Source organism: Furipterus horrens, unplaced genomic scaffold (genome assembly GCF_987537825.1).
Source record: "Furipterus horrens unplaced genomic scaffold, mFurHor1.1.pri manual_scaffold_2, whole genome shotgun sequence".
Taxonomy (NCBI): Eukaryota; Metazoa; Chordata; class Mammalia; order Chiroptera; family Furipteridae; genus Furipterus; species Furipterus horrens.
In genome coordinates this window covers 94,872,692-94,893,981 of record NW_028327172.1, presented here as the reverse complement: position 1 = coordinate 94,893,981, position 21,290 = coordinate 94,872,692, and the positions used below count along the sequence as shown (strand labels likewise).

General features: G+C 38.0%; 1 protein-coding gene and 1 pseudogene across 14 annotated transcripts in view; one reads left to right on the top strand and one right to left on the bottom strand.

Annotated features, from left to right (window-relative positions):
• The window catches only part of CREM (cAMP responsive element modulator), a 101,700-nt gene that overhangs the window by 38,587 nt on the left and 41,823 nt on the right, over positions 1 to 21,290 (top strand). For 7 of the 14 annotated variants that reach the window (XM_090266147.1, XM_090266146.1, XM_090266152.1 and 4 more), the window contains 3 exons: positions 14,969 to 15,115; positions 17,670 to 17,767; positions 17,892 to 18,034. In XM_090266147.1, the coding sequence (XP_090122273.1) occupies positions 14,969 to 15,115; positions 17,670 to 17,767; positions 17,892 to 18,034 (388 nt within the window). Of the gene's footprint in view, positions 1 to 3,947; positions 4,307 to 5,033; positions 5,142 to 14,968; positions 15,116 to 17,669; positions 17,768 to 17,891; positions 18,035 to 21,290 lie in introns of those variants that run through there. The other 7 variants (XM_090266150.1, XM_090266155.1, XM_090266151.1 and 4 more) reach the window with 2 other exon arrangements.
• On the bottom strand, positions 963 to 6,086 carry LOC150019116 (ribosomal protein eL22-like; annotated as a pseudogene).

The following is a 21,290-nucleotide window of genomic DNA, read 5'->3' as shown; positions in this document are numbered from 1 at the left end:
TGATATTGGCCTGTAGTTTTCTTTCTTTGTTGTGTCTTGACCTGGTTTTGGGATTAGGGTAATACTGGCTTCATAGAAAGAGTTTGGGATTTTTCCCTCTTCTTGGAATTTTCAGAATAGTTTGAGGAGGGTAGGAGTTAGTTCTTCCCTAAATGTTTTGTAAAATTTGCCTGTGAAGCCATCCGGTCCAGGGCTTTTGTGTGCAGGGAGATTTTTGATTACTGTTTCAATTTCCTTCTTTGTTATTGGTCTGTTGAGACTTTCCACTTCTTCTTGATTCAGTTTTGGAAGGTCATATGTTTCTAGAAATTTGTCCATTTCTTCTAGGTTGCCAAATTTCTTGCCATACAGTTGTCTGTAGTAATTTCTTACTATCATTTGTATTTCTGTGGTATCAGTCGTGATTTCTCCTCTTTCATTTCTGATTATATTATGTCTTTTTAAAGTTGCTTTTGCCAAGTCAGTACTCTTTAGGATTGATAGCAAGTAATTGGTAGAAAATATAAGACAAAATAATTCATGTGAATGTAGTTGGCTTCCTAACCACTCCTAAAAGAGTTGATTTCTGTCAGAAATAAAGATTCACATGAAGTTTCTGGCTTTTGGCATGTACATTTCCTATTTCTTATTAGAAATTATCTGTATTATTTTTAAGAGTAGTTTTGATGTCCGCTGTTTGCTCTTATAAGATATCTGCTGGTGAATGCCATTTTGGCTCAGGATCTCATTGCAACTTACTTCACTATGTGCATTTATTACTTTGAAATACATTTGGTTAGTGAATTATGATCCATTTTAGTTTCAGTTTTACTGAAACTAAACCTAAGGTTAATTTTTTTTTTAACAGAGTGTTGTTGTGTTTTATTCACTGATAAACTAAAAGTTTGTTTCTAGATGTTTCTTTCTCTTGTACACATCATTGTTTTATTAGCAAGCAAAAACCCAGTAAGGGATGGCTTCACCTAGTCCTCAGACTTAGATCCCTCTCCATCTTGACTAATCTGGCAGTAACAAAGTTAGTAAGTCTCCTTGTCAGATGCAACCACAGGAAGTCAGTCAAGGAGACTGTTCTTCTTAAGCTATTTCTTGGTAAGATACTTCAAATGTCTTTTAAGAGAACTGCTTCTCAGAAACAACTGTGATTCTATTCTCGAAGCATTCAATGGGAAGAATATTACCAAAATTTCCAGTTTTTCCATGGACTTTAACCTTCTCCTGTAGAAACAGTTCAAAATTTCCAGAATCAAAAAAATCTATCTTCTACTGAATGAGAAAGGTCCAAAGTAAATTTTCAGGTTCTCCTCTTAGGCTCTTGACTTTCAGTGCCATCTTGCAGTTAGTTTGTGCAATCAAAACCTAGACTGATTTTTTAAAGTTCTAGAACTAAAAGAATTTTGACTTCTGTAATGATCATGTGCATGTTTATAATACTTTTGAAATGTATTATGATAAATGAAACACATCTCATTTGGTTAGAGTATAAGATGGTGCTCCTATTACTATAAATATTAGATACTATAAGAATTAGCTAGGAGAAAGCCGTGGATGCTGTGGCTCAGTGGATTGAGCATCGGCCTGTGAACCAAGTGTCGCTGGTTCAATTCCCAGTCAGAGCACATGACTAGGTTGCACACCAGGTCCCCAGTTGGGGGGGTGTGAGAGGCAACTGTACATTGATGTTTCTCTCCCTCTCTTTCTCCTTTCCCCTCTCTATAAAAACAGATAAGTAAAAATAAAAAATGGATAAAAATTAATGGTAAAGAAAAAGAATTAGCTAGGAGAAAAATTAGAGCACTGTTTTTCAATAACTTTAATATGTCCTCAGATGATCAACACTGCTTATTGGAAGTATCAAAATAGACTCTATTGTTAAGAATGACTGGATTCTGATACTTGCTTTGCTTTCAAGAGGGTAATTTTTGAAAAGAGACACAATATTCAGCTATTTATATTTACAATACCAGGAACAGCAATCTACTTCCCCCTATTTTAATTCAATGTAGATTTCAGATCATATTTATTTATGCTGTACACACACAAAATGAATGTGGGGGAACATATCCTTATGTAGTTTTCTCTCAAGAATTTTAAGAGTACTTATGAAAATATTGGCCATATGTGGCTAACTCTGTTTTCAATACGTATTTTCAATTGACATACTCAAGGTAAAATTAAGTAAAATTCACCCTGGCTGGTGTGTATCAATGGATTGAGCATCGGCCTGTGAACTGAAGGTCTCTGGTTCAATTCCGTTAGGGCACATGCCTGGGTGCAGGCCGAGTCCTTAGGTAGCGCATGCAAGAGGCAACCAATCAATGTTTCTTTCACATCGATGTTTCTCTCCCTCTCTCTTCTTCCCTTCCCCCTTCTCTAAAAATAAATAAATAAATAATATCTTACACAATACAATTAAGTAAAATTTACCTGCATTGATTTTTTAAAGTGTATTTTATTGATTATGTTTTTACAGTAGTTCCTATATTTTTTCCCCTTTTCCGCTCAGTAGCCCTCTTCCCTCCAGCAATCCCACCCTCCTTAGTTCATGTCCATGGGTCATGCGTATAAGTTCTTTGGCTTCACCCTTTCCTATATTATTCTTAACTTCCCCCTATCTATTTTGTACCAACCAATTATGTTTCCTAATCCCTGCACCATATCCCCATTTCTCCCCCTCCCCGCTCCCAGCTAATAACCCTCCAAATGATCCCCATACCTATGATTCTGTTCCTATTCTGGTTTGCTTAGTTGGATTTTGTTTTTATTTTTTAGATTCAGTTGTTGATAGTTGTGAGTTTGTTGTCACTTTAGTGTTCATAGATTTGATCTTCTTTTTCTTAAATAAGTCTCTTTGACATTTTATGTAATAATGGCTTGGTGATGATGAACTCCTTTATCTTGTCTGGGAAGCACTTCATCTGCCCTTCCATTCCACATGATAGCTTTGCTGGATAGAGTAACCCTGGTTGCAGGTTGCTTTTCATCACATTGAATACTGCTTGCCAAGTCCCTTCCTGCCTGCAAAGTGTCCTCTGAGAAATCAGCTGCTAGTCCTATAGGCAACACCTGTAGGCAACTCTCTGTCTCTCTCTTGCAGCCCCCAGGACTCTGTTTTTATCTTTCACCTTTGGCATCTCAATCATGATGCGTCCTGATGTGGTCCCCTCTGGGTCCAGCTCGCCTGAGACCCTCCTTGCTTCCCAGACCTGTATGTCCATCTCCTTAGCAAAATTTGGGAAGTTTTCTTCATTTTTTTCAATTTTTGCTTCCTCATTCTGCACTGGTTGACTGTTTTTTTCTTCCTTATGTTCCAAATCATTGATGTGAACCCCGGCTTCCTTCCCTTCACTATTGGTTTTGTGTGGATTTTCCTTTGTTTCACTTAGCACAGCCTTCACTTCTTCCCTTATGCATTTGCTATACTCAAGCATATCTGCCAAGCTTGTGAGCATCTTTATCACCAGTGTTTTGAGTTCTTCATCTGTTAGGTTGTCTATCTCCTCATCTATGAAATTGGCTATCTCCTCGTGGCTTAGTTCTCCCACTGGAACCTTGATCTATTCCCCCTTTTGGGCCATTCTTCTCTGTCTCCTCATTCTGACAGGCTCCTGTGTTTGTTTGCCTCCTAGTCCCAGGTAGAGCTGTTACTCCTATAAGGGGCGGAGCTTTAGGGATTCATCAGTACAGGCCGAACTGTTTCCCCATGTTGTGGCACTGCATGTGGGGGAGGGGTCAGAGAGGGAACACCGCCACCTACCAAGCACTCACCTCTTTTCCAGGCACCTCTCCCACTTCTGCACCGGACTGGCGCCCCTCTAGCTGCTGCCCTGGCTGTCGTTCCCAGAGTGGGTTGGTCTGCGGACATTCTAGGATGGTGGGGGCCCTTTAAATAAGCGGACTTTGCTGAGAGACCAGCAGTTTCCATCTCCACCCCAGCCCCCACAGGTCTGCACAGTCAGAAGCAATGAGGCTTGATTTTCCCCGGTGCTGGGACCGTGAGCTCTGAGATCCTGTGAGGAGCTGGGAATGATCCACCGGTGTCCCTCCTGACTATTTAAAATATGTGACTGGACTTTCTGCAGGCCTGCTGCTATTGCCACTGCTGCCACCACCACGCCGCATCCTCTCTGCCCTGGCTCCGCCCCTCCTACCTGTCTGGATGAGTATTTCTTCTTTATATCTTTTTTCGCTGGACTCCATGTAGTTTGATTTTCTGGAACTTCTGGTTGTTTCTAGTTTTCAGGTAGCTGTATTACTTCTTAGTTGTGGAGGGAGATGCAGCGTGTTTGTCTATGACTCCATCTTGGCCGTAAGTTAACTGCATTGATTTTGAAATTTGTTAACCACAGTGTTAAAAAAAAATGAAAACAAAAACAAAAACAAACAAGAAAACACCTCTTTGCGAAAGCCACCGAAGACATGAAAATGAGACCAACTCTACATTTTAAAAATTTCTGTTTATCTTCATTCACCACAATTAAATAGGACTTTAAAAAGTAAAATATTTTGCATCTTCATAAGTGTCTAGATTTACAATATTATTTTTATTTTTTCAACCTTAAAATGTTTGACATATTCTCTAAACACTGTTTTTCCATAGAAGAAACAGACTTCTTTGAGAATCCTGTCTTAATACACATAAATCAAGAGAGTTGTCCAACTTATTGCTTGGAGTATTAATGGATTTTCACTGTGATCTTTGAAATTAAAACAGCTAACTTAGTATCTAGGTTTGATTTCTCAGGCAGCAGAGTTGATAGCAAAATCTGCTTATATTGTGAATTCACATTTTTTCATTCTTTGTTAACTGACTTGAGTGCAGCCCACTACATGTGACATTTGCATATATATTGTGACATCATAAAACCCACTGTAAGGAACCTGGCTTCAGACTAAAGCTTATCTACTAGGTGGTAATCAAATGCTGTTACAAATTATGAGGTTTTCCCAGTTATAAATGTCATTATTAGGATTTATTTTTAAATTGCAAAGCCAAGTTAGGCTGTCAATTACATCATCTCAACTTATTTCTTCAGATCAACTACTCTGTGTAGTGAGGTTTTCGGTGGATGTGGTGGCATCAGCATAATCTATGTTTCAGGCATCCTATAGAAGAAGAAAATTCAGGGGAGCTGGAAATAAAGGTAAATTATGTGTACTCTGAGTTCTTTCTACACTCATTTAGAGCCTCATAAAAAGAGGTATAAAGTGACAAAATGCAAAATACATCCATTTAATGATTTTTGTTATCTGATTGTTGGAATGTGGTGAACATACTCATAGATCTTCCTGTGGCTTTCTCCCTCTCTTCATTTGGGCTTTTTGCGCAAATGTTCCCCTGATGAGAAGCTTTCCACATTGCGGATATCCTGAATAGTCTCCATCCACATTCAGTTGTCATTCTTTGATTATTTATCTTGCTTTATTTTTCTTTTGAGAATTTAGCACCACCCCAAATTATGTATTTGTCTATACATCTGTCTTCTGTCCCCATCCTGATCTAGGAGAGCAGAGACCTTTCCTTGCTCATTGCATATATAACCCACTGTCTAGACCAGTCCACATGGCTTCTCCCTTGTTCCTGTGAAATTTTTGCTTATTAGAAAGTCTTGGAATGAATATTTGATATTTATAAGACGTTTTCTATTTCTACCTTCAGTATGCATGTTTTAGTTCAAGGAAACTGAATTTTATGTCTCTGTAACAGTGGTGTATTTTAGAAAGGTTTTAATTAATTCCCTTCTCTTTCCAGAGCCTCTTTAGAATTCCACTTGTACATTGTGAATGAAGTAACTAGAATGCTCTATAGATTACGCTTTGTCAGTATTTTCTCAGATATTTATTTCCTGTCTGAGCTTTAACCCAAGCACGAGTCCCACAATTTTCCATGCCTATTCAACCTTTTCACCTTGTTGCCCTCCCATTGCTTTCAATCTAGTCCTACCTAAAACAGAATCTACTACCTTACCCCAAACAAAAAGATGCTTTGTTATTTGCCCATTTTTGCCTTTGCAGCCATCATGCATACTCTTCAGTCATTACCTGTGTTTCTTCCATGCTGTCTGTATACCATACTTCAAGGGTGCCATATACTCAGTTGTGGCCCATGTGATCAATATAATAATAAAATAATGCTAATTTGTTAAAGGTAGGGAGCAATGTGAATTTCTTCTTATGAATAATGGTGAAATTTAGCCTGTTAACTCTACCAACACAATTGTAGGCTAATGTTAGTCACTTAATGCCTTTGGCAATGAGAATATAGAAGATCTGATGGGTTCTCTACATCTTAAGGGTTTTGGTTTTATATATTTTTTGTTGTTGTTTTTATGGATGCATCTGAATTCTGACTCTAGGGTATGTCACTTGTGCTGGTGCTTAGCCTTTATTTCAGTAGTGTAGTGAAAGAGTTGTCTCATGAGCTTTTGCACTGCCCAGAGTTTGGACATAGAGAAGTTTCATGAAACTCATCCCCAGAATTCTAGGAATACTGATTTATATTAGTGGGTACAACTCCTTTGCTGCAGCAGGTATCTTGACACTAAACCATTTTGATAGAGCAATTGTTTAATGAATTAAACTCCTGAAAGTTATACTTGAAAGACAATTAAAATTAAGCATGATTTACACTTATCAAAACCCATGCCTCTTTCTTGCGTTGTTCTTCAGTCCTTCAAAATATTTACTTTTTTTGAAAATGGGCCATTTTCCCACAGAAAGTGAATGTGGGCACTATCTGCCCTCTCAGTCCACAGGCCTAGTCTGTAAGAATACTTGTGGTACTCTTAGGTATAACTTATATAACATTTGGCTCAATCTCTGACATATGAACTCTCCATCAAGGCTACTGGATGTGGTGGTTTGGCTGTGGAGCTGAAATCACAGCCTGCCTCAGCATCATGCTCTTCAAGCTGTGAGCCAGGTCCTGGAGCCCCTATTAAGAGACAGCAGCAGTTTTCAAAGCTGATGCACAGAAAACCCAGGGGAGTCTGAGGATTCTTTCTGGAGGTTTGGGAAGATAAAACTGTTTTCACAATGATGCTAAGATCTTTTTCCTTTTTCTCTGTGTTGTCATTTGCATAATGGTGCAAATACAGTGGGGAGTAAATTGTGGTTGCCTTAGCGGGAATCAGATCAGTGGCACCAAACTGGATAGTAGTCATTGTTTTCTTCACTGCCATTCACTTGCAGTGAAGAAAAGGTCAGTTTGGTTTAAGAATATTCTTGATGCAGCAGTAAATATTACCAGCTGTATTAAATCTTGACTATTAAGTACATGTTGTTTTAATATTTTTCTGAGTTATGAAATTAGGACATTCACTGGGAGCATTTCTACTGCAAAAGAAGACTGAGATAGTGTACTTGAAAAGAACAACACTTGAGTTGTTGTTTGAGTGGCAAGATGAACTAGCGAGGTTTTGTCCACAGGACATCATTTTTTCTCAAAGGATGGCTAATAACCAAACTGGCTCTTCAAACATATTTGAAAAACATTTTATCTCAAATGCGAATGAGTGAGTTTGTCACTTTGAGGAAAACAGTTGACAGTTTTTATTGCCAGTGATAAAATTCCAGCTCTTAAGGAGAAGTTTTAAATTTTGGAAAACCTCCATCTGCCATTTTGAGCTTGGTAGCCTCCCAATATTTATAGTTTTCTAATGAGATTGATGTTGATTTTAATGAATGTGCTTTTCTGGTAGTGTATAATGAAATGTCAGTATGGACAATATAGATCAATGGATTTTAATGGATCAATGGATATGGTTTCAGATTCCACATTGCAACTAACCTTTAAGAGACAACCACTGGTTGAGTTTTGGTGTGGTGTCAAAGAATATCCAGATTTTCCTGATGAAGCTGTTAAAATACCCCTCGTTTACCAATCATGTCTGAGAGAGGTTCTTCACATACCAACTAAAATAACATTGCAACAGATTCAGTGTAGAAGTAGGTATGAGAATCTAGTTGTTTTCAGTTAAATCAGATATTTAAAAGAATTTGTGAAACTGTAAAACAGACTCGTCACTACTTTTCTTTGTTTTGTAAAATGTAATTATTCTCATAAGGTATTATTTGTAGCTTGTAATAGAATTATTATTTAATGAGTTGCTAAATACTTTAAAATTTTTTCCATTTTAATTTCTAACACGGGAAATATCGATACCTATATCAAGTGCTTTGCTGGCGCTGGTCCACAATAGCCAATTATATGCACCTCTTTCCAGCTTTGTGTTCAGCGTCATCTGCTTTTGGCTTGAAATTTGCCATAGTGGTAGTATTTACATTGCAAAAATCAGCAAAAGTTACAAATCATCATTCTCCCGTCCCAAGAGCTAGTTGTTAAGTATTTACAGCACCATACTGCATATTAGTCACTTAAACAAAAACTCTTTGAGGTCAAAATTAATTCCCAGAGTGTAAAAGGACTAAAGAGTTGGACAATTAGTTGTGTGGCAAAAGGAGTACCTTTTAGTATTGGTCCTCACAGAGGTGGATACAAGTTTATAATTCATACAGAATTGCCTTTTGTGCTGGGAACATTTGTAGAATAGATCCTCCCACTGTTTTTGTTTGTTTGTTTGTTTTTTAATTTCTAGTTGTAAAATCTACTCGTTCCATTATTTCCCCCAAAATCTAAGGTAGACAATAATAGGACAGAACATGTGGGATGAATTTGCCCTTGGTATACATGTTGGGTGTCTTTGTCCTAATTTCTCACTTTTTTGTTCCACTGTTATCCAGGCTCACATCAAGGCCCAGCTCAAACTGTGGTTTCTACACAAAACCTTCGCTTATTGTTCAGGTCCATACCTATCTTTTCTGCACTCCTCTAATGACTTTCATGGCCTATACCATGGAGCAATTCATTCTCAACTGTTTGGTGTGGCAGTTATTGTTTCTTAGATGTTACTGTTAGCAATTCTGCTTTCTACTCTAATCACCTTGTACAGTGCTCACCAGATAGGTTCTAGTGCATGGATAAAAGAATTTTATTTTAGGACTTCCGGCCAAGATGGAGGCTTAGACGGACACGCTAGGTCTCCCTCTACAACTAGAGAGGAATACAACTACTTCAAAACAAAGGATAACTAGAAATTCCAGAAAATAAAACTACACGGAAGCCCAACATATGAAGTTATAAACCAGCGGTGCCATTTGGGCAGGTAAGAGTTAAAGAGGGCAGCGCTGTCTGCGGTCAGCGGCGGGGCGGCGAAAAAGCCCGGCGGCAGTCAAGCCCCTGGCAGTGCGCGACCCCAGCGCTGGGGAAAGCAGCCACCGCATCGCCTTGAACAGTGAGGCCCAGGGGGGCGGGAGGACGGATCCCGGTCTCCTAGCTGAATAACTGTGTGAATCCATCTTGGACCCCCGCCCCCAAAGAAAGCACCACAGGGCTGCGAAATAGGTCTCAGACAGGCGCCGGTCGCTGAATTGTGACGCGTACACAGGCACTGCCCCCTACAGCCGGCCCAAGAAAACAAAAAGCATCTGTCAAAATGAGGCAGACGACTATAGAAATCCCGGTGGCACAGCTCACCAGGCAACAGATAGAGAACCTGACAGATGAACAGATAAGAAACCTGTCAGAGGCTCAGTTCTGGGCCATTGTTATCAGGTGGCTTACAGAATTCACAAAAGAGCAGGAAAAAGATAAGAAAGAAGCGAAAAACATTCATAACGAAAGGAACAAAACCACATACGAGACAGATGGTGAGGAAAAAAAATCCAGAGTTCATTTCAACAAACTGGAATATGGAGAAGGAACAAGCAGTCAACCAATGCAGAGAGAGGAAATGGGAAGCAACAATGAGAGGATCAGAAACCTCTGGGACAGCTATAAAAGGCCCAACATAAGAATCATTGGTTTGCCAGAGAGGGAGGAAGATGAACTAGAACTTGAAAAATTGAGTGAAAATATAATAAAGGAGAACTTCCCAGACTTGGGGAGGGGAATAGACTTGCAGGTCCAGGAAGCAAGGAGAGTTCCCAAGAGACTGGACCCAGGGAGAACCACTCCAAGACACATTATAATCAAAATGTCAAAAATTAAAGATAAAGAGAGAATCTTAAAAGCAGCAAGAGAGAAGAAAAAAATTATGTACAAAGGGGTCCCAATTAGACTATCAACTGACTTCTCAAGGGAGACCCTACAGGCAAGAAGGGACTGGCAAGAAATATTCAAAGTAATGAAAATCCAAAACCTACAACCACGAATACTCTATCCAGCGAAACTGTCATTCAGAATAGAAGGACAGAGAAAGTGTTTCCAGGACAAAATAAAACTGAAAGAGTTCATTAGATCCAAACCACTGTTATATGAGATGTTAAAGGGACTGGTTTAAAAAACAGAAGCTAGGGAGATGAAACAAAGGCAAACTAAAAAGGCAACGAGAGTGGAAAAGGAACTGTGGGTACGGGAAGCATATTGGGGGGAGGTCAACAGGGAGGGGGAGTGAGGAGAGGGAGGGAGATGATATAGGAATTGGGGATCATGGTAGGAGGGAATGAAATAGACGGAGAGAGGTTGGGAGGAACTGTATGCACAACTAATGGACATAATCTAAAAGGGGGGGACAACTGGAGGGAGGGGGGCCACAGGGTGGAGGGGAGCAGAGGGAAGGGAAATTGGCACAAATGTAATATTTTAATCAATAAAACACATTAAATCTGAAAAAAAAATTTTATTTTAAATTTTTGGATTGACAATAAAGTTACTTTCCAAGGACATGATGTTGTAAATAACTCTTATTTGTTTTAAACCCAGTTTTTAATAATTTTCAAATGTATCAGTATAAGCGAATTAGAAATTACTGTGTTTTTCTTAAAATTTTATTTATTTATTTTTATTTTTATTTATTTTTTTAATGTTTTTTATTGATTATATTTTTACAACAGTTCCAATTTTCTCCCCTTTGCTCCCCTCCACCCAGCATCTCCCTCCCCCAGCAATCGCCCCCCAAGTCCATATCCCTGGTTTGTAAAAAATAACTATCCCCCCCTCTCAAATATTAGGACCCTTTGTAATCTTGTAAAGGACAATGGGCGAAGGTCTCAAGCTCCTCTAGCTGCTTCAAGCTGGACATGGTCGTCGTCCTACCTACCCTTGGGTCCAGGAAACCCTAATAAGAGTGGGAGTGTGGAGGGGAGGGTGGCCTTCCCACATGGGGAAGGATCGTGCAGACTCCAGGTCAGTTGGCTGTCTCCGGTCAACGGCATGCTTGGTTTAACAGGCTGGCATCCTTGTTGTGTTCCAGCCATTTAGTTCAGTCACACCATTGAGTCTCAGGAGGCAGCGCTGCAGAGAGGATTAATTGAGGCTTATTCGTACAGACAATCACTCAGGTAATGCGATCATAGGCTTATGTCCTTTGAAAACAGAAAACACGTGTTAATTTATGTAACATAACCCACAAACAAGTCTCTAAATCTGTAAGACTGTCTTATTGGGAAGACATCCAGTTGGAAGGCACTTGAAATTCTATTTGCCTGCAACTTGAATATCTTTGATGATATCATAGACATGGTTTAATTTTCAAGTGAAACCATATTTTAAATGAGAAGAAAGTTTTAAGACGGTTAGTTGCCCTATTTTATACTCTACTACTGATCATTGTGATTTTCCTTGAATAATGATTTTTCTCCCTAAGGTTACCCTCCTTTTCTTTAAAGGGACTACATTAAGTCCATTTTTAATTTATCCTGTTCATTTGCATAAACAGAACAAGAGCAGCAAATGATCACTTATGATCTTTAGTTCTGCTTTGCTGGAACTTACCCAAGGAATATTTGGGGTGACCCTCAGTCTGTTCTTCATGGCACAGAAGCTGAGCCACATATCTGGCATTCATCCTTGCCTGTACACACCTGTTTTTTCCAAGTCCTTCTGGTTTTTCATTGTGCCTTAAGGTCCCTTCTAGCCATCTTTCAGGAAAACAACCTTCGTTCCTTCCCTGGAGAGATTGCTGTGGACCGCACAACCAACCATGGTACCAGGCCTTTTATCTCACGGGCTTTTATTACCTTTGAAAGTCATTCCCAGTTCCTCAGGGCTTTTTGGTAACAACCTGAGCCCAAGTATGTTTCCTTTAGGCTTGACATTCCAGTCAAAGACTTGGTCAAAAAAAAAGAAAAAAGGAACCTCTATTAACAACTGGTCTTATTAGTTCTATGCAAAGGAACTTATGTCATTACTTACTTGTTTAGAATGCCAAACTCTGGAGGGATCAAATAGGGAGAAAAATATACAACGTGAAGGAAAATCTTTGTCCTAATATTCACTGAACTGGCATTTCCATTCTTCATATTTTCATTTTTCAACCACTAAAAAAAAATTTTTTGTTTGTTTTTCCATTACAGTTGTCTCACTTTTTTACCCCTCTTGCTTCCCTGCACCCTGCCCCTCCCTTCCCCCACATTCGGTCTCCACTCAGTTGCCCATGTCCATGGGTCATTCATACATGTTTTTTTTGTTTTTTTTTTTTACTTGACCCTTCCCCTTCTTACACCCTTCTCTTCCTCCCCCCTCCCCCCTTGTTACTGTTAGTCTACTTCTTGTTTACATACCTCTGGTTCAATTTTTCTCATTTGTTTGTGTTGTTCATTAGTTTCCTGTAATAGGTGACAGCATAAGGTATTTTTCTTTTGTTGCCTGGCTTATTTCACTAAGCATAATTTTCTCTAGTTCCATCCATGTTGTTGCAAATGGTAGAAGTTCATTCTTTCTTTCTGCTACATAGAACTCCATTGTGTAAATGTACCACAGTTTTTTGATCCACTCATCTACAGATGGGCACTTAGGTTGTTTCCAGCACTTGGCTATTGTAAATAGTGCTGCTATGAACATTGGAGTGCATAGGTTCTTTTGAATTGGTGTTTCAGGATTTTTCGGATATAGTCCTAGCAATGGAATTGCTGGTTCAAAAGGCAGTTCCATTTTTAGTTTTTTTAGGAAATTCCAAACTGTTTTCCACAGTGGCTGCACCAGTCTGCATTGCCACCAGCAATGCACCAGGGTTCCTATTTCTCCACATCCTCTCCAGCACAAGTTGTTTGTTGATTTGTTGATGATGGCCATTCTGACTGGTGTGAGGTGGTATCTCATTGTGGTTTTTATTTCCATCTCTCTGATGGCTAGTGATGTTGAGCATACTTTCATATGTCTATGGGCCCTCTGTATGTCTTCTTTGGAGAAGTGTTTGTTCAGGTCCTTTGCCCATTTTTTAATTGGGTTGTCTGTCTTCTTGGTGTTGAGTCGTATGAGTTCTCTATATATTTTGGAGATCAATCCCTTGTCTGAGATGTCATTGGCGAATATATTTTCCCATATGGTTGGTTTCCTTTGCATCTTGCTGATGTTTTCTTTAGCTGAGCAGAAACTTTTTAGTTTGATGTAGTCCCATTTGTTTATTCTTTCCTTTATTTCCCTTGCCTTAGGAGATATATCAATGAAAATGTTTCTACGTGGGATATCTGAAATTTTCCTGCCTATTTTTTCCTCTAGGACTTTTATGGTATCACGGCTTACATTTAAGTCTTTGATCCATTTTGAGTTTATTCTGGTGTATGGTGTAAGTTGGTGGTCTAGTTTCATTTTTTGCATGTCCCTGTCCAGTTCTCCCAACACCATTTGTTGAAGAGGCTCTTTTCACTCCATTTGATGTTCTTTCCCCCTATGTCAAATATTAGTTGACCATATGAACCTGGGTTTATTTCTGGGCTCTCTATTCTGTTCCATTGATCTATATGTCTGTTTTTATGCCAGTACCAGACTGTTTTGATTTATTTATTTATTTTTAGAGAGAGGGGAAGGGAGGGAAAAGGAGAGAGAGAAAAAAGTGAATGTGAAAGAAAAACACCTGTTGGTTGCTTTCCTCATGGTGACCGAACCCGCAAGCCAGGAATGTGTCCTGACCAGAGATCGAATTGGTGACCTTTTGCTTTGTGTGGGATTTTGGCCAACTCACCGAGCCTTACCAGCTGGTCAGGGCTTATTGGTGTTTCCTGGAGTGAGATCCCCAGGTGTTCTCTGCAAAATTTGTTTGGTTCTATAATATTGGCACTCATAATAGAAACTGGTAGCTTATTTTACTTCCAAAGTCTTTGATTGTTTTGAGTAAGTCATAATGAATAGTGAAACTTAGTAAAATGATGCACAGTTTCTAAGGTTACACTGGTTGGAGTTGTTTACTAATTAGAAAACCTGGCAGGTTGTGAGTCCAGAGGTGTGGAGGTATTAATTACTGTGTTTTACCAGTAGGGATCTCTGTCCAAGTACTCTAGGAAGTGAGGAGAGGGCTGCTGTGTCTTCTCTTCATGCAAGCTAAATGATGGTTTGGGCCCTGTGTCTGGATGCTCAAGCTCAGGGAGGGGAAAGTGGGAGAGGGTCATACAGGCTCCAAGTGTGAGCTTGTTCTGAATCAGAGACACTAAGGGTATGAGGTCTTGGGATATCTTCCTTCTGTGCCTTTTGTATGATTTTGGAGGCATAAAAATAACTGCCATTTTCATCAGTATAGAGACAAGGCATTAATTTGCATCTGAGTAATTCTAGACTATCATGTTGAACCTTTCAATTATTAAAAATAATTCACTATAATGAAGTTCTGTTTCCAATTTCTCTTAAGTTAGAGAGGGTAATTTATACTCTGGCCTAAATAACCCTTCACTGTTAGTAATGTGAGGTGCTAGTGAGGTAGTTTAACTGCTTTAGAACTTTGTGCCTGGCACATTCTTAGCCTTCGAAGCATGGGAACCAAAAGCGAGCAGCATGGGTTCTTTACTGTCTGTCACATCGAAGAATGACTGTTCCAGGACAGTGACCACCTCCTAATGGTAAGTGTCCTGGATTGCTTGTTATTGTTTGGAATCAAGAAACATAGTCCAATCATCATAGTAATTGTATTTCTTCTTTTAAAAAAGCAAAAAGAACAATAAAAAGGTCTAGCTTGATCCTCAATGATGATCAATTTTTCAGGTTTCTGTAGCTGGATCAGGCACCGGAAGAGTCTCCCCAGCTGTAACGCTGGTACAGTTACCTTCGGGCCAGACTGTCCATGTCCAGGGAGTAATTCAGACGCCACAGCCATCTGTTATTCAGTCACCACACATACAAACTGTTCAGGTTAGCTTCTTTCTCGGATGATTTACCTTTGACTTTGTTGAGCTTCTGCTTTTTTATTTATTTTTTATATATACTAATTTATCAGCTTTTCCTTGTGTAGCTTTTATGCTCAAGTGGATTTATTAGAGATTTGGAGGAATTTCCTTTTACGTGTGAAGTGCGTTCTATTGTGCTAGATACTTAGATTTGAGTTGAGTTGCTGTTTTGTTGTCAGCTTTTAATTTGCAGGATGGGTAATTGCCAGATGAATGATTCTTCAAATTTTTCTCTGATCAAACTTGGATTTATTTAGCAGAGCTGTCCAGTGGTGCTTAAAAATATTTTGAGGATTCTTTGAAGAAGATGTCTGATAAACACAATACTATAAATATTATAGTACTGATGCTATTTTCATGAATACTCACATTAATGAGTAGAAATTTAAGTTTATTTTTAAATCAATATGTGTAATCCATAGAAAGTAATGATGTTATTGTCTCTTGGTCTTATGTTTATATGTCATGTATCAATCCCACATTTAACCTTGGTTTTGTAGTTGTGATTAGTATTATGGTTGTGATCCAGAGATATGTTTTATTATTATCAAGGTTGGTTTTAAATCCTTAGCATTTCTTGACACATACTTCTCTTGTTTACTGAATTTATTTCTCCTTTTTCAGGTCAGTTTGTTATTTTCCTTTAAATGTAAGAATTATTTGAACTTAATTGATGACAAAAAGACCTTCGAGGAAAAAGATGTACTAATTTAGTCTGTTCTTTTCCTGCATATTTGTGTACAATTTATTGCAAAATGAGAATGGGGGTTGCAACATGATATTTGAAGTAATAAATTCACTTGCACTTAAAGCTTGGTTATCTTTGCAGCAACAAGTGTCTTAATAATTCTCCATATTGTCTCCCTCCCCCCACTTGATGACCCTTGGTTCCAAGAGTTTCTGACTCTAATTATAAAACAAGAAAGTCTTTCCACTCTCCTTTTTGTGTTATGACTTGTATTGGGATGCAGGTATTTCTTAGTTTTAACCTAGCTGGTACCAGAAGAAAGTATTGTCTTATATTCAGAAGGTTTTGGGGGGAGTTTTGAATGAAATGATGATTTAATTATTGTTGTACCAATAGGTGGTGGTAGATCTTGTCCTAAAATTGTTACTTATTGAAAGATGGACAAGTCCCTTAATCTCTCTGTGTGAACTTCAGTTTTACCTTTTTATAGTGGGTGAATTAACAGCCTACCTCACACAAAGGAGGTTGTTAGGCTTATATGAGAGAGGTGTGAAAGCCCAGTGTAAATTGATAAATGTTTGGTGGCGATATTGCAACATTTTTTTCTAATAAATTCCATTCATTGTCTAGTATACTTATTTGTTGGGTGTCCATGAACAGAGATGCATGGTCATATGCTCAGGTGAACATATATCTTCATCCATGGTCTTGGCAAGTAAATATTCCTTCTTACATTATTGACATTTCTTTTCTTACCCAAAGACTTTTTTTTTTCATTGCTTTTAAAGAGAGTGGGAGGGAGAAAGAGAAACATCGAAGTGAGGGAGAAGCATACATTGGTTGCCTTCTTTACTGGGGATTGTATGCACCTGGACTAGGGATAGAAACCACAATCTAGGTATGTACCCTGACTGGGAATCAAACCCTGCAACCTTTTGGTTACAGGACAATGTTCCAACCACCTGAGCCACACCAGCCAGGGCACATCATTCATAGTTTAATAAGCTCTTTTGATTTTGCCCAAATCAAATTCCCATGGAATTGTAATATAAGTAAAGTGAGATTTGTAAATTCATAACTATCCTTGTCCTTGAAGGATAAATGGCTGTATATAATGAGAGCAGTCATGCTGTAGAGAGATTTTTTATTTTAGTTCTCTGACTTTCTTTAATAATCACGTTATTGTATTATTACTTGACTTTAAAAAATGAAATCATGCTTAAAACTCTGATCTTTTAAGGAGAAATTTCTTATTTTGACCTTCAAGACTTAATTGTTATCAAGCCCCAACAACCTGTTGTAATATAAATCCTAACTTCAACCAGGCTTGTTTATCTGCTTAAATATTCTTTCTTCTTTGGGCCTATATAATGTCTAACTTGCAGACGAAGCTCAGATCAGCTGTGGTGTTGTGAAAAGGACAGTGAAATCGAGGTTTTCTTTCTGTCTCTGTCACTTATTCACTCCCTGCTTGGTTTGTGAGAGCACTTCCAGGTTTGGGAACTTAGGTCCTATGTATCATATATTTCAACCTTTCCTGTGAAGCCTCACTTGATATTCCAGCCACTATTTTATTTGCATTTCTGGAGTATTTATTATCTGCACTGTTCCTTTCCATACACACTTGTTCTACAAGTGAAATACTTGTTATGTCTGTGCTTCCTTTCCTAAGCCAGGTGTGAGCTCCATTAGTGCGGGTTCTCTGTGTTCTGTTGCTGGGTGCTTCCCAGCACCTGGCTTAGTACTGCTGTACACAGAGATCCTTGGTTGCACTTTTTTGAATGAAGGAGATCATATTTTATGATGCATTTCAGAAACTCTTGTATTATAGGTAGCAACAATTGCAGAGACAGATGAGTCTGCAGAATCAGAAGGTGTAATTGATCCTCATAAACGTAGAGAACTCCTTTCACGAAGACCCTCCTATCGGTAAGTTAAGTTTCCACTGTAATGATACTTTTGTTTTCATTAAACCAGTTCCTCCACTATAGCTCTTCTGTTTTAAATCTCATTCATATATCTTAATGATTTGTACTGTTAAATTCTGTTTTAGGAAAATACTGAATGAACTTTCCTCTGATGTGCCTGGTGTCCCCAAGGTTGAAGAAGAAAAATCGGAGGAAGAAGGAACACCACCTCACATCGCTACCATGGCAGTACCGACTAGCATATATCAGACTAGCATGGGGCAGTACAGTATGTATGCTGCAATTCAATACCATACAGTGCCAGCTTTAAGTCTTCTCTCATTACATGCAAGCAACTCAGGTTTTGCATTAAACTGTCCATTTTAAATCATAATACCTAATCTGTATATCAGAATGACAAGTACATGTTAAAGAAGTAAGAGATTTGTATTGACAGCTGTCATATACTTCTGAAAGGTAAAATTTCTTTTACTGAATACAGAAGAAAATTTTGAGTTTAAAATGAAGGGAGGTGTTTTCTTATTTATATGCTTATATTCATGTTTAGCAAAAGTTTAAAACTTACTGTTTTTGGTTGCCTTTATGATGCATGCAAACATAATAAGATATAAATGTCTGTATTTTATTCTTGTTGGCTTTTGCTACCAGGAATTACATTTTCTACTTGCCAATTTAAATGAGGTATATATGTTTTCTAAATTACGTTTTAAATGTAATTCTGTTTTTGGTAGTCTCTACTGTGTTGATTTGTGCTGCAGTTTTTCCTAGAAAAGAATGGAAAAATGATTAATTTTTTAAACTACAGCAATTAGATCATTTTATTTGAAATTTTAAACCCCAAAAGCTCTTAAATAAAAAAATAAATTCACATTTAGTCTTGTGCATTTTAATGGGTTGTTTAATCTGTGCTTTTTGCTTTAAGCACTAGTTTCCCCATCCCCATATCAAGACCATTTGATAAATAAAAATACTTTAGTGAAAAAGGAGATCTAGGAAGAAAAAAACTGGGGGAGGGGAACGGACTGAAAAAGAATAAAAACAAACAAACAAAGCTGCTTAAGCACCAAAATATGTGTTATAATAAGTACTGTCTTGGTCCAAAAGCAGTGTTAATATTTTGGATATGTATTCTGTTTTCTTTTAAAAAGTAGTAATGCCTAGAAAAGTCTTAATTTAAGACATGGCTATTAAAGCAAGATGTAATCTCTTTTAATCTATGGGAAAACCTAAAGAGTCATTGGATTTTTAGTGTTTTTCTTACAGTGGTGGTGCATTTGCAGCATTAAACACACTCCTTTGATAATTTCGGTTCCTTGGGTAGCTCCTACCATAGTACCTGGCAGAATGGGGTATAATTTGTCCACAGCCTCTACAGGACTCTGAGTGGACATGCCCAAAGTATATGTTACGAAAGGAAAACTTCTCGGTGTCTATAAGAGTTGGAACTTGAGGTTATCACTGTCTTTTTCCTTCTGTTACTTCTCTGATTTATATGTCTTTGTGTCTGGCTCCCTGGGCATATGGTGGGGTTGTAGAACTGAATATCAGCATTTGCCAGCTGTGAGCTTGCTGAGTTCCTCCTGCCCTCTGCCCCAGAGTGGCTGTGAGGGCTTGCATGGGCCCTCTGGAATCACTGGCTGGTCAGCTGTACACATATTATTATTTCCTAATTGTGCTGTGATGGAAAGTGTCGGAAATTATTGATGAACTAATGCTCAAACACCTTAAAGTTTGGGGAACTATCCAAGATGCTTTCATCTTGACCATGTCGTCTTGAACATTATTTAGCATATTCTAATGCCACTTAGGAATTGATAAAAGCAGTGATCTCTATAGAAGGTCATATGGTTGGGGATACTGTGGGTTAATATGCTTAGATTATTAGCTGAAAATTTGAAATTATGAAAACATTGGGTTAAGAGAATGTTGAAGATATAGATAATGTGGAGAAGGCATTCTGGTCCTGTCATTTGCCAACTGCATCAGACCGAGCCTTGTTTTCCCATCTCAGGTGTTTAGTCTTTGAAGTGGGAATAATACTAAATTGGCAAAATCTGGGGTTAGTGTGAGCCTACAAGAAGATAACAGGTAGAAGTGGGGAAAAGAAGCTAGCTGTGGCCATGTCTCACTCATGTTCCCCGAAACCTTTATTTCCATGCTTTTTATGTGGTGTGGAGAAGAGAGCTCAGCATGAATTATCACTGGGGTAGGGGTAGGGGTGCAGGTGTGCAGTCAGGAGCTCTGCTTGAGAAGTAGAAAATCCGATGTTTAAGTTAGGCATTTGTCTATTTGCCACATTAGAAGTCCTGGACTGTGTCCTACTTAGGTTTCTTAATTTGGATCCATACGGTATTGATTCTGGTAATTATTTTAATGAAAAGTTGTGCTGGTTCTATATATGCTGTCCCCATATAAAAATTAGCATTTATTGGTTCATGAAATGTGATATTGCCTTTATTGAAAAAGTGTTTTGTAAACATTTAGTGACACATTGTGGTTGATAATTCTTTCCTTTGAAGAGGGAATATTAACATTCAAGTTTTTAGAAGACATTTACTTTAATTGGAGGGTAAACATGTATTTACACGTACAGAGGATCTATTTTCTTTAGTTGTATTTCTTACTAGGAATAACTTAAGAGATAGTAATGCTTTAGTGTTCCTAAATGTCTAGAAACAGAAATAATCTGGTGTCCTTTGGTTTTTAGACTAAAGGAGGTTATTTTACTAGAATTCTGGAGATTTTTCTATGTATTTTCATGTACTTATTTTTGAAACCCTTTCATAACCTTTTATTATAAAAATTAATTCTTTCTCCAACTTTTTCCATGGATGACTTTTCCCCAAACTTTGCTTTGCTTCTTTTTTGAAAGATTATTTTAGATTGTTTATTTATCATTAAAGTTTTTTAAAAAAATTGATTCTAGAGAGAGGAGATGGGAAGGAGAAAGAGAGGAAGAGAAACATTGATTGGTTGCCTCTTGCCCATGAACTCGTAACCCAGTGATGTGCCCTGACTGGGAATGGAAACGCAACCTTTTGGTTTGCAGGACAATGTCCAGCCAATTGAGCCATACCGGCCAGGGCTAGATTATTCATTTTTAATTTGGTATAATAAATTATAGTTAAAAACAAAAAGAAGTAAATTACTTAGTGTGTCAAAGTTGAAGAAATAAGTGTTCAGATTTCCTCATATACAGTTGTTACACTTTTATAGTTGAAAATTAGATTTGACAGAAGTTGGCCTTAGTACTGCAATTTGTTTTTTTATCACAAAAATTAAGAAGTGCAAGATAAAATAAGCTAACTTTTCTATTTCGGCAGTAGGAAAGTAAATGAGCTACACTTCAAAATCCTTACTGAAAGTACAGATCTTAGGAACGGGTTTGCTGTCTGTCTGCCAGTTAAATCATTCTGGTCAAAGAAAATATATCCTGTCTCAGGAATATTTTTTAAAGATGGTGGTTTTTATTTTTATTTTTTTCATTTTTCCATTTTTTAAATTGTTGTTCTATTACAGTTGAC